At 44.0% G+C, this 13734-nt stretch overlaps 1 protein-coding gene across 2 annotated transcripts in view; it reads right to left on the reverse strand.

The window, feature by feature from the left end:
- Positions 1 to 13734, reverse strand: part of KAT7 (lysine acetyltransferase 7) — a 31755-nt gene continuing 18021 nt past the window's right edge. For both annotated transcript variants that reach the window (XM_025859296.2, XM_025859295.2), the window contains 8 exons: positions 12058 to 12168; positions 10002 to 10193; positions 7485 to 7574; positions 7129 to 7269; positions 5961 to 6054; positions 3661 to 3807; positions 2717 to 2823; positions 1 to 1672 (listed from right to left, as the gene is read on the reverse strand). In XM_025859296.2, the coding sequence (XP_025715081.1) occupies positions 1571 to 1672; positions 2717 to 2823; positions 3661 to 3807; positions 5961 to 6054; positions 7129 to 7269; positions 7485 to 7574; positions 10002 to 10193; positions 12058 to 12168 (984 nt within the window). In that variant the 3' untranslated portion in view covers positions 1 to 1570. The remainder of the gene's footprint in view (positions 1673 to 2716; positions 2824 to 3660; positions 3808 to 5960; positions 6055 to 7128; positions 7270 to 7484; positions 7575 to 10001; positions 10194 to 12057; positions 12169 to 13734) is intronic.

The raw sequence follows: 13734 nt of genomic DNA on the forward strand, positions 1-13734 counted from the left end.
TTGAGCAGAGAACATGCTTTATTGAGGAGTAGATATAGAACAGCACATTCTACCACATGTGGGGAAGGGTTAGCTTCGGTAAAAGACCTTTACCCCTTAAGAAAACCCCCAGTGAAGTTGCTTTTGGATAAACATTAACAGTGACACTGAAACTGGTGGGGGGCTGCCACTGACATGCTGAAAAGGGGCTCCCCCCAACCCACAGTGAGTATAAGTAGTGTACAGAGAGGACAAGAGAAAGGCACAAATGACCAGAGTTGGGACCGTGGGGAGGGCTCCACTCGAAGACAGCAGTGTTGGAGACCAAGTCGGGAAGGGGAGCACATGTCCTACATCCAAAGCTGCCCCAAGATAGCGGGTTATAATGGGCTGGAGAGAAATTAGAGGGAGTGGCTCTTCCTTTGCTTGGAACCAAACACAAGAGAGCAGAGAAGAGGGGGGGAGGGGGGAAGGTGTCAAATCCCAAAAAGGAAATGGGAGTTCTTGGAAGGGCAGGAGCACTTCAGTCCCAGAAGGGAGGGTGAGGCACTGTAGGAGCAAACGCTGGGAGGGGGTGGGTGGGGGCGGCACTCTGCCTTGCTGAGTCATGGGCTGAGAGGAGATGTGCAATCATTTCCTACTTCTCTGAGGAGGTTCAGGCAAAAATCAATGCAACTGAGGCAGAAGGACAGGCGTGCCAGATCAGAGCGACGGGGAAGAGGGTTCTGCAGTCTTATGAACTGTGAGCATGCAGCATGAAAGGGAGAGCCGGACACCGGCCCCCGCAAATGTAAAAAGGGGCAGGGGGTCACAAGGGAGGAAAACATTTAGGGCTGGGCACTTTCTGGTGAGGCAAAAAGGACTCGTTTCCTTCCACCAACACGCTGCCCACTGGTGAACTCAAATCAAAGTACAGAATCACCACCTGTCAATTCTCCTCTCCATTTCATTCAGATAAATTATGTGCGGTTACCAAGACGAGTCCCTGGGAGAGTCTTAAAAAATACTGGTCTCTCGTCAGCTTGACACTGATCAAAAACCGGTCTTTCAATAAAAATGGCGGAAAAACTTGAAGTGAAATAAAATCCAAAGGGAATGGACCCCTCCCAGTACAGAGTCAGAAATGTTACCTCTTCCCTGCTCTTCCAAAAAAAACACATGTAAGGAGTAACTGGAAAGGTCCTGGTGGTGGCAAACCATGGTTTGGAAGTCTGGTGACCGGGCAGCAAGAAGCACTAGTACAAAGTTTAGAAGACACAACACAACCTCATGGGGCTAGAGGCCATGAGGAGAACCAGTGACTGGACAGGTACAGTACCAAACAGAACACCTTGGGTCAGTGCTACGAGGGATCTGCTCCCAAGTCTAACAGAGATCCCATCCGGGCAACCTCACTGAGGCCGAAACAACAGTTCCTCAGAACCAGCGTCTGCAGTGAACACGAGGGTCGGAGCCAGGACAGTCCTGAGGGGGATGGCCTTCCCAAAGGATACTGTACTTGCCAATCACAAGAGCAACAGAAATGACAGACAGATCCCTAGGGTACGGATTCCTACTGCTGGGGTTCGCTGGCTCAGAGTAACAGGTCACTTTAAGTGCCCTTGGGAGGGGTCCATTTTAAACAGCTTGGATCCATGGTTTTATTGGAATTGGATCTTTTGGCCTCTTTGGCTATCCACTCGTCAATCAGGTCCTGCGGGAGAACAATAGGAAAAATGACTCTACACATTCAAAGAAAATGTCTTTATTAATATACTAATGGAATAATACAAAGATATAAAAGACTATCTTTTGATTTAGAAAACGTTTTCCTAGAGAAACCATTTCCAACTATCCTCAGGAAGAACTAACATCATTATTCAATATTCACCTTCCCTTACACGTGAGTCAACTAAAACAAATTAAAAGTGGGCATGAGGGGCGCCTGGGCGGCTCAGTTGGTTAAGCAACTGCCTTCGGCTCAGGTCATGATCCCAGGGTGCTGGGATCGAGCCCCGCATCAGGCTCCCTGCTCAGCCAGAAGCCTGCTTCTCCCTCTCCCACTCCCCCTGCTTGTGTTCCCTCTCACGCTGTCTCTCTCTCTCTCTCTGTCAGTTAAATAAATAAATAAAATCTTAAAAAAAAACAAACAAACAATCATTTAAAAAAAAAAAGCGGGCATGAGTTGAGATGCCATTTGTTTAAAGAATTTAAAAGCACTTGCATGAGGGGCACCGGGGAAGTCTGGTAGGTTGGGTATCCGACTCTTGGTTTTGGCTCAGGTGGTGATCTCAGGTGATCTCAAACCCAGCATCAGTCACCATGCTCAGATATATATATATCTTTTTTTTTTTTTGAAGTGCACTTCCACAAAGATATTTTTAAATATCTTTTAAAAAAGAAAACAAGTGCACAAGTCCTAGAGTTTATGAGGATTTCCCTCAGATGAGCAATTTGCTCCAATCTAAGAAAATCATCAGAAGTGCTGTGTGACACAAAGCTGCTTAACTGAGCTCCTTTGCTTGTGTCATCCAAATTTGAGACAGGAGCTTACTAAAAGCTTCAGATAAGGACAAGATAAGAAGTAAGCCTAACAGGCATCGTTGCATGCTTTAAAAAAAAAAAAAGATACATGTAGGCAAACCCCCTTAAGGAGAGAAGGCGGCTTTTCGGGTATTAAGGCCCCATTTTGCTCTGCTAAGCCTCAAGAGACATTTAGCACTAAGCCAGCAGCTGACAAAAACTTCAAAAACTTTACCTGTCTCTTTAAAACTAGGTGTTTTCCTTTCCAGTACTTGAGCATCTGAAGGGCTTGCAGAGTGCTGACAATGTCCACTGGATTCACAGCTGTCTCCTGGCTAATTTCTGAAATAGAAGCGCTACTGAGAACCGGGCCAAAGTGCAGACCCCCACCTTCACCGACCCCCACCAAGCCAAGCCCCCCACCTTGCTTAGAGGAAATCCAGATGGTTGAAATCTGATACTTAACCCAACCTGTTCAGAGAAAGCTTACAAAGCATTTATTTGACCAGTCCTAATAACTACAAAAGGGAAATACTACAGCAAGAAATCACTCTGACCTGTATAGAAATCAAGGTCAAAGACAGACCTGACTAATTCTTCTACCCTTACATAAATATACAGGCATGTCTTATCAGCCCCTATGTTTGCCAAAAGACTTGGAAAAAAAATATTCACGTTTTTCTTCCTTTTTGACTTTCGTTAAGAATTAAAGTGTTAGGGACGCCTGGGTGGCTCAGTCGTTAAGCATCTGCCTTTGGCTCAGGTCATGATCCCAGAGTCCTGGGATCGAGCCCCACATCGGGCTCTCTGCTCAGTGGGAAGCCTGCTTCTCCCTCTCCCACTCCCCCTGCTTGTGTTCCCTCTGTCGCTGTCTGTCAAATAAATAAATAAAATCTTAAAAAAAAATAGAATTAAAGTGTTAACCACTCCAGGTTTGTAAAACCAAAATCATATAGCCATTCCCAAAGGGCCAAACGCTCTGGAATCCTTAGGCACTTTCCGGAGGGTCTCTTCAGTGGCCCGCATCCAGTGGGCCTTCTGTTCTCATATTCAGATGAAGCACGGAAGGGGTATTCTCTTTGCAGGTTACCAAGCATAGCAGGGCCAAGTAGAAAAACTGGAATGTTCAGCGGTATTAACATCTTGGGTACCAACTATCCTAAAGAGCCAAAAACCAACCTTTGATAGAAATCTCTTTGCCTTGGAAATTATGCAGGTAACGGAGAAGTACTTCTTTCCAGTAACTGCGATAGCTTATGAGCCCCAAGTCGGAGAGGGGACGTTCCGGGGAGCCGACTTTTTCTTCCACTTTGGAAAGTAAGTAACCTACCGAGGAACAAAATGCAGGCACTATTTTATCCTAATCACAAACACCACTGTGTCAACAAGGAAGGCCTGAGGACAGGCTGCTTCACAGTACCAACTAGGGGTCAGACATTCAATGTGGGGCGGCTGCTGTGCAGCATGCTGCCTTGGGGTAAGCCAAAGGGGAAGAATGGGGAGTTTGCATTTAGCTGTACTAGACATTAGGAAAACTCTGGAAGGTTTCACAAGATAGAAACTTTAATCAGTGGTAATCTGTAGGTGTGTGCTGGGAACAGAGATGGGAAGCCATTTCATTATGTCACTTTTTATATTTTTTGAGATTTTTCGATTTTAAGAATAGATTATCTCAGCATTGAATCTCCTGAAGCCTCTGGTTCTAACATCTGAACGACTAATGTTGAGTATTATGGGGATGCAGTCCACAAAATCCAATTTCTGCAAAATGCTAGTGGAAAACTAATGTGCTTTCAACAAATAAATAGGAAAGAAATACAGGAAAGAGATGGGAGTGGGAACTTTCAGATTAAAAGTGATTTACAAGCCACATCGATCAATCACAATGTATCAATTGTATGTGGAACATGTAAAATTACATGTGTGTTTTCTTTAAAAGGAACAAAAATCACAAAATCAGGGAAATTTGAATACTGTAACTTCGGGTTAAAGGAATTTGGGGAGGTTTGGTTTTTTTTAATGTGAAATACAGCTTATCTTTTAGAGATGTGAAAGTAATTGAGGTTGAGAATGGAGGTAAAACAAGATTGGCCATGAAATACTAATCATACATTACAAGGTCTTTTATTATCCAACTATTCTACACTTGTATGTATGTTTAGAAATCTACATAAAATCAAGTTTCTAAAATAGGTGTCACCGGTTCCAAGATATAGGGCCCCCTCCTCCATGGATTTTGCCACTTCCTGATTTCATCACTTCCCATAGCTGGGAAGTGATGGGCTAGAAGGCTAACTCTAAGAATCGTAATTCTGACTAAAATCTCATAGGACAATGAACACTGAACAAAATACAGTTGATTCTCATCATTTACAGGAGTTACATTCTACAAAGTCACGGCAAGCACTAAGTTAGCAAACACTGAACCACTGCTCCTAGGGGAAACAGGGTTAGGTTTCTGTAAGCCTCTGGTCATATTTTCATCAACCCATCATGATGGTCACCTTGTTCTATGTGTTTCTGTTCAAGAATACCTTTTTAAATATACACTGTTGACTCATTAGCACATTACTCCTGGCCAACAGCACAATCACCTATGCCTAAATGAAGCCTGTCAAATACGGGTATTTTCTCTGTAAGACAGAGACACAGCCTTTGTAGATGCCATTTCGGCACTACACCTAGGGGCCATTTAAAATCAGCAACAAGGGTGACTGGATGGCTCAGTCAGTTGTCTGCCTTCAGCCCAGTGGGATCCAGGCTAGTGTCAAGCTCCCTGCTCAGTGGGGAGCCTACTTCTTCTCCCTCTGCCACCTCCCGCTCCCCCCCCCGCCCGCCCCCCTCATGCTCTGTGTCTCTCAAATAAAATCCTTAAAAATAATAAAATCAGCAACAAAATGCACAAAAATATGAAAAGCATGGCACTAACGCCTGTAAAAAAACATGTGTTTACACTGAGAGCCGAAACAAGGCACCTGCTTGTTTGACCAGAGCGGAGAAAATGCGGTGACTTCCTTCTTGCTGCTGTGTGCATGTCCACAACGGACTGCAAAAGTGCCAAGAGTACTGATTCGGGGATTACAAATAAACTCGAGGCGGCAAATTCCCAAATACAGAATACACTACTACAGAGGCCCAGAGCCTCTATCAGGTACAGGAATTGCCGCTAGAAAAGTCCTTACAAAACTGCAATCCCTAATCCAGGAATAGATTTGAAGCCTTATGCATGTATGTGCTGTTCCTAAGTCTCAAATGGGGATAATCCTCATGAGCTTTCTTTCTTATCCTCTATTTCCCCCACTATCAGGTAGCAACTGAGTCCTGTATTCATGGAAGATTCCAGGTAACACCTGGCTGACCAAGGACATTCAGATTCTGTCCACGTAGCCGTTCACCTGCTGCACGCCAGGAACTAGAGACCCAACCGTTCCTGTCACCCCTGCAGCTCGAGGAGCCCAGGCTGGAGCAGTCCCACTTACTGAAATCGATGAGCATCTTGCCATAGCCCTGTCTCATGTACTGAGGCATGGTGAGGATACACGACACGTTGTAGTTGAGGAATGAATTCTTTTCCTGAAGTCAAGAGCAAAACAGATGAAAGCATGTCAGGAGGGTTTGGAACCCAAGGTGTCAGCAGTCCCACCAACACAAAAGAAGGCTGCTGGCAAACTGTCTGGTTAAGCAGTCCCGGGGAGTGGCTGTCACGCTCACAGCTGTTCCCATGCACACTGTTTCCTACGATGGCCGAAGCCAGCCATGCCAGGCTCTCCCTAGCTCAGAGACCAGTCTCATTTTAAGGGGGCTGACTGAGTTCCTTCTAGTCACAGAGCAGGGCAAGGTTTGATTGCTGAGTCGGTCAGGGCAACCCTCTGTAAATGTAATTTTTCAAAAGGGGGCTGCCTACTGGAAAAGAGGGATCCCCAACAGTAAGCCCCCAGTCTGGAAGGGAGTCAATAATCAGATCACATACTGTATGGTTCCCTTTATACAAAATGCTCAAGACAGGCACACTTACAGAGATAGGGCTGACAGTGGTGGAGGGGAAACGGGCGGTGCTGCTTTGGGGGTGCTTGCCGGGGTAAGAAGAATGGCGCGGAGGGCCTACGTGATTGCTGCACTACTCTGATGGTACAAAACCGCCGAGCCATGCGCTTTAAATGAGTCAAGTGTGTGGCATGTGAATGAGATTTCAATAAAGTTCCTAATAAAAAGTCAGAAGCAAAACCTGGCCTTCAGCCTTCAAAGGCACAGTGGCCTTATCAGAGAATGAGCCTAGCTAGAAAACTAGGCGGAAGGAATATATTCCTGGTTTTAGGCTAACAACAGAGGGCAAAGCTAGGAGCATTGGCTTGACTACAAAATGTGGGCTTCGGGGTTAGCAGGTAGGGCCTTGGCCAGTAATTAATAGGTAGCTCTAACCCACAAGTCCAGAAATGAATAAACCAGAAGCTTTTAATAAAGAATTACATACTTTCATTAAACAATCTCTGATACATGGATTTCTGCAACCCTCCTCCCCAACCCTTAAGGGAAGGACTGTCATTGCCCAGGGTACTGCCTCTTCCTGTCAGGGATCTAGGTCCCCAAATGCCAACATCAATCACCCTGCTGGGGCAGGTAGCTTCTTAATCTCCAGATCCTGCTGACCTTGGAAAAATATCCAATCAGGTGACAGCCGGTGTTGTCCGCTTCTGTCATAACATAAAACAGGAAGGGTTCCACATCATAATATAACGTCTTATGGTCCAGAAAAAGCTTGGCCAACAGGCACAGATTTTGGCAGTAGATCTGGAAGCAGAGACAGAATTCATGCATGGGCCAGTGATTCCTAAATTTATCAGATAAAGGCCTAAAATTAAAGATCATATCATTGTTGATGAGGCAGCAAGTGTGCTTTGGTCAACAGCAGAGTCCTATCTTCTTTACAAGGGGAGATGGAGACAGGGTAAATTGCTTCCAAGACCTGTGAATATACACCCTCCACCACCACACCTCCTTCTCACCTTGTTTTTCTTGCCATCCACTTCAAACACGGAGATGGAGCCTTTACGATAGATCTCATCGCCAGGTGGGTGTTTCCACACACATTTAGCCTGCAAGAGAATGGAATTTATATCAGGGAAACAAACCTTCCCCAACAAGACTGCTGCTCAAAAGGAAAAATGAATCACAGGTCAAATTTAGTTAGTGGAGATGACAGACAGCTGGACACACTTGAGAATGTACGGCAAAAGTTGTTTTTTTGTTTTTTTTAGTAAAACAATTAACGGCTTCTAAAATCATAGTAGTGTGTTTACGGTATTTTTATAACAGTTTAGAACAAGTTCTGGCCCTGTTTCAACCCAGGAGATTAAAATCATCTACCATGTAAAAGCCAGATAAATAAAAAATACCCTCGATTCTAAAACGCCCTGTGCCAACAGGAAATTCTTAAGCAGCTTACTTCCAGCAGCTTAGAGTTGCTAAGGAAAAGAAGGAATACTTGATGTTCACCTTTACCAGTAAACTTTGTTACCACATAACCATTAATCTTTTCTTCAGATTAGAAAACAGGCCCATGACAATAAAGACTAACCCCTACCAAAGTGTTCCCTTTGTTATATAAGGAAGATGAGCAAGTCCTTCTGTGGCTTAAAAAAAAAAAGGCAAGGCAGCCTGGTTCAGCAGCAAGAAACTGCAGGGGTAGGTGGGCACCTGGCCACAAGGAGGCACAAAGTACCCCTTTCCTCACCCTCAATTGCTAAAGGATTTAATGCAGCCAGTCAGCCATTGCTGTAAATATGTGAATTCTTACAAGGTTTTATGTAAATACATTAAATAGTATCATTTAGGAAGCAGATGTATATGGAACATTTTCTACCCAGTTTTACTGTGACTTCTGGTCAACTCAAGAATCACGCACCAATTGTCACATGTAAATCCAAATACTAACTGGAATTGCTTCAAGAAAGCTGCACCCCTAGGCTAATTCCTATATCCACCCATTTATTCATGCTGGCTCTTTCCAACAATAACCCAACTAATACAACAATTGTTTAGAAACAAGCCAAGCTGTTGGCTGAATGGCCAAAGGTGGCCCATTTCAGCGTTTACTCATGAAGCAATGGGAATCAGAATAGGTGTAGACAAAAACACAGGTTTTTAATTCCTGAAAATCAATTTTTGTACCTCCCGTACTGCAGATCCTCAAATATTCAAAATGTTTACTTGACCCTCAGATTTATTCAAACCCTTTGTTTTCCCCGCCTACTACTATGTCTTGCCCTTTTGGGCTATTTTATTGGTTAATGCCACGAAATAACCAGAAACAAAAAGGAAGAAGTAAAACCTAAACGGTAAGCAGTTCACATCAGTAAAAATACCAGCCTTACTTTCACACAGGAAAACCGGATTTTGGTTTATCTCCATGGTCTACAACCACGGAGACCAGTCCTCTGCTACCCTCACCCCTGTGGCCTAGTGGCCCGACCAGTCCTTCATCCCTCAGTCCCTCTCCCCCCGAGTCAAGTCAAGTGTGCAGGAGTCTGGCGGGCTGAATTCACAGGGGAGGTTCTGGGCCGCAACACTACAGAGTATGTGTCCCAGAGATGAGAACACAAAATGCAGTTATCCCCCAACCCAACTGGGGACAAGAGTAGAAGGACAGGAACTCTGGGAAAGCCTGGGACGTAGGTGTTCAGCACACAGAAAACCTGGTAAATAAAGGGGGAAGGGGATGGAAGGAGGGACACCCTAAAAGGTCTTAGAGCCAAATTATGCTGGGATGACAGAAATAGGAAAAGGAAGGTGTCCTGCCCAAAAAGCTCCTTCCTCTCTTCCCCATCCCTGCTCCCAGAAATTCCCTTATTTAAGACAAGATTTTTCATTCTTCAGCTAGGAAATGAAAAATGACTTAAAGCTACAAAATACCTAGTGAGCATATTTATGAACAATAAAATGAGTGTCACATCTTTCTTCCTATTTGAATAGCAAGGACAATGTTCAGGAACCAGAAAGCACTAAACTTGGGAGAACGCACCAAAGCACCCATTTGGTTAATTTCATAATTTGTCTCCTTTAAATACGCGCTCATTCAACAAACATTTACTGGGCACTTCCTGCCCACGCTGGTTGCTAAGGATACAAAGTGAGTCACATCGTCCTTGCCCTAATGAAGTCAATCTAATTTAGTCTACTTGTTTTTATCTAGTTTGGGACACATAAAAACTGTGGGCAGAGGTAATTGATATCCCAAGGAGAAATGGTAAAGAGCAGGCAGCAAGAAAAAAGACAAGTCAATGTGTGTGACAGGATGTGGTTATGGGACATCAGCTGCTTTGGGTGCCACATGGCACCAGCCAGGCCACAGGCTGATTCCTTCCCACCCTGAAATTTGTCTTTCCATTTCCAATGCCTTTCTGCCTTTACTATGGACCACTGAGAGAGGGAGGCTTAGAGATGGAGATCATCCAGGTAGAGGTCAACATCTAGAGCTCCTCTGGCTCATCACCATCATGATCAGAGAACCCTAGACTGCTTACCATGTGTCGGCGGAGTATTGTTTGGCTCTTCATGTACTTTAAACAGAATTCGCACATGTAGAGACGTCCCAGGCGTGCATATTCTTCGGGATAGGGAGAATGGTACCAAGTATCAAGCTCATAACGACCAAAAGCAATTGTTTTAATCATGTTGCTCCCCTCTGTAATTTGGCCTTGCAGCCTTAACTTCTCCTATTGTAGAGAAGAAATCAGAAAGTCAGAGGATTACAATCAATCACCTTTGTTTTTAAAAAGCCTCTAGTACGCTTGTTTGCATGCCACCATGCTAGGCTAGGAGAAAAAATAGAATTGCCTTCTAACTCATGAGAAACTTGCACTAAAGAGGGCTACCTTTTAGTCAGGATGGGTTCTAGAAAACTCACGATCTACACTGCCTGGAAACACAGGTCTCAACAGACTGTGGCTTTTCTCTGCTCCCTACCATGCTGTGGGTGGGCCTCGTCTCTAGAACCTCAGAAAAAGTCCTTGCTAAAATTTTGTTTTTAATCAGCCTACACCAAACTTTTTTTTTTTTTTAAAGATTTTATTTATTCATTTGACAGAGAGAGACACAGTGAGAGAGGGAACCCAAGCAGGGGGAGTGGGAGAGGCAGAAGCAGGCTTCCCACGGAGCAGGGAGCCCGATGCAGGCTTGATCCCAGGACCCCAGGATCATGACCTGAGCTGAAGGCAGACGCTTAACGACTGAGCCACCCAGGCACCCCACCAAACTGTTTTATAAAGGCAATCACAAATACAAATGCCCCACCCTTACAAAACATTCTAAAACCAAACAGAAAAGATTATCTAGAATGTGCTTTACTACTTCTAAAACTGTATGGATCTGTGTGACATAAATCCACAGGGTTTATGTGGGTCATCCTCTCAACGTAGGTCCCTGAAAAAATATTTTTGAAACATGGACAGTGCTTTAATACTGTAATCTAAACTCCAGATAAAGTAGAAAGTATTTTTGGATATCAATCTCTACTCAGTGGCTAGGAGCTGACTATAGGAAGAAAATTTTTTTTTTTTAAAGATTTTATTTATTTATTTGAGAGAGAGAGAGCACAAGAGGGGGTGGGGTCAGAGGGAGAAGCAGACTCCCCATCAAGCAGGGAGCCTGATGCAGGACTCGATTCCGGAATCCCGGGATCATGACCCGAGCCGAAGGCAGTAGCTTAACACAACTGAGCCACCCAGGCGCCCTACAGGAATTTTTAAGCCTAACCAGGTGGAGAGTTGTGATAGGAAATGCTCTGCTCCAGAGCAGGAGAAAGCAGCTACCAAACCCTGCCTCCTCCAAGTTTCCAACAAGTATATTTGAAGATTTGTGAATGAAGTAGTTGATATAATTAAAAAAAAGGGTAAAGACGATGTTCACTCTACAAGCTAAGTTTCCCTCAACACATTTAATCTGTTAAATCAGAGGTACCACAATTTTTTTAAAGCAACCTTGCTGAAAATTCTGCCTAGGGTATGAAAACTAAGTGAAACTAACTGTAAGTAAAAACCGTAACAGAAAACCAGCTTCATAGATAAAATGTAGCTAGGTCAAATATTAATTTCCTTTATAAAACAACTAACCACAGCCTTTTCCATTATTCTTCTTCACTGTTCTCTTTTTAGAGCTAGACTGGAGGGCTGAGGAACCCTGGTAAAGGCTAGTTCCTGGGAGTGGGGGGGTTATGAGAACAAGAAGAGAGGCTTAGCCACCAATCTAGAGGCTCTCAGAATTGCAAATTGCCCAAGTGAGACCAAGGGGCAACTATTGTCTAAACCGGCCTCAACACTCCCACCAAACAGGTCCTTCTGGGAGGTGAGGTGAAGAGGGGAAAACGGTCAGGGAAAAGGAAGGGAGGAGGGGAAATTAATTTTAAATATGAATGGGAAGGAGGATCATCCTGAAAAGGACAGCTGGGGGAGGGGAAAGAGACTCATGTAGCAAAGGACCAAAGGACATTTATTTCCCATCAACTGATTGCTGATCACTTTTCTCGGCAGTTGTACAAGCCCTTCACAAGTGCTCCACAAACTTGAAGGTCTTAATACTCACCAAATCCTCTGAAGCCCGGGCTTGTGCTCTTCGGAAAAGATCCAAGTCATACTCGCTGGTCAGGTTTTCCAAGAGAGGTTCCCGAGTGTTCCCATAGGTCTGTCTATGTTCCTAGGAAAATAACCAGAGCGTGATTCTTTCTGCTACTAAGAACTTAATCTATTTCATTTCAGTCAATGCCAACCAGAGGGCCAAGCACAACTAGAAGCTATTTATTTAGTGCCTACTATATGCCAGCATTATACTAGGCACTGGGGACTGAGCATAAAACACACTATTACCAGGTTAATGCCAAAAACAACCATTATCCACCCTAGTGAATCTGGAAAGAAAAGGCTCCTACACTTTCAAAAGGGAGTTTCATTCTTCTCTCTCTAAATGAGCACCTCGAGGGTCAGAATTCTATGCCTCCATTTCTTCATCTGAAAATGTGCATGACAATACAAATAAATAAAATATAACAAACCCAAAGGCACTACAAATTCCTAGAATCTTGAGACCTGGAAGGAACCTTGGTGGATACTCCCATATTTCAAAGCAAAGCAAACAAAAAGCACAAAATCTCTGAGACTTAGAGTCTGAGATTTTTAGACTGAAAGGAAAAGCCGCAACAAAGAAGGGGTATCTGCACCAAGTGGTCCTTGCTAAATCCTATCCCTGCAGTTGCTGCGCCCAAGACACTGTCCGCCCAAGGCCTGAAAGTGTCGCCTGAGATCTCCAGCCCCAGTGCATGGGAAACACAGGCTGGCCCCTTTAAAAACCACTGTACTAAGTATTAAGCAAGAAGAAAGAGACAATACTCATAGAAAATCAGAAGCATAAAAATAAACCAGTTCTCAATAAGTATTAAATCTCACCATGGCAGTCATGACAAGTATCCTGGCACCGGAAAGAAAGGCCACAAGGGAAACTTCCCTTTTTAAACCTCTGATTCTAGCCCTTCCCACTCCGTCCTAGACTCCACCTCCCACCCAGAGAATAGAAGATAATGATTAAGTGGAGTGGATGGCTCATCCCAGGGAGAACATTATAGAATTCACATATTAGCATATGAAAAAACTATTCACCAATACCTTGACCCCTATTACAATTTCTTCAGGTTCCTCTGGGCCCATCTGACCGGTACCCTTTGCATTTGGACTCTGGTCATCTAAGATTCAGATTCTAAATATTAAGTTATTTCTTCTAGTTTCATAAACATTTTTTTAAGCTTAAGAAAAAAATATCCTATCCAGCATTTTTAACAGGAAGGTTGGATCCAAATAACCTAGCTCAAATTTTGGAAAGCAGATGTTTGTAAACTAAATTTCAGGAGCTTTTACTTCAGACATTCTTTCTACCCCCATATGATTTCTGGGCAAATTACTTCTCAAAACCTCTGTTTTCTTATCTATGAAACAGGTAATATACCATCCATCACAAAGAGTTGTCATAAAGATGATGGGGACAACATAACCATGCCTAGGGCCTAAGCACATAAGCACCCAATAAATGCTATTTTTTTAAAGATTTTATTTATTTATTTGAGACAGAGAATGAGAGAGAGAGAGCACATGAGAGGGGGGAAGGTCAGAGGGAGAAGCAGACTCCCCGCTGAGCAGGGAGTCCGATGCGGGACTCGATCCCGGGACTCCAGGATCATGACCTGAGCCGAAGGCAGTCACTTAACCAACTGAG

This window comes from Callorhinus ursinus, unplaced genomic scaffold, assembly GCF_003265705.2.
Source record: "Callorhinus ursinus isolate GAN/ISIS: 27379988/994484 unplaced genomic scaffold, GSC_fseal_2.0 scaffold52, whole genome shotgun sequence".
Classification (NCBI taxonomy): domain Eukaryota; kingdom Metazoa; phylum Chordata; class Mammalia; order Carnivora; family Otariidae; genus Callorhinus; species Callorhinus ursinus.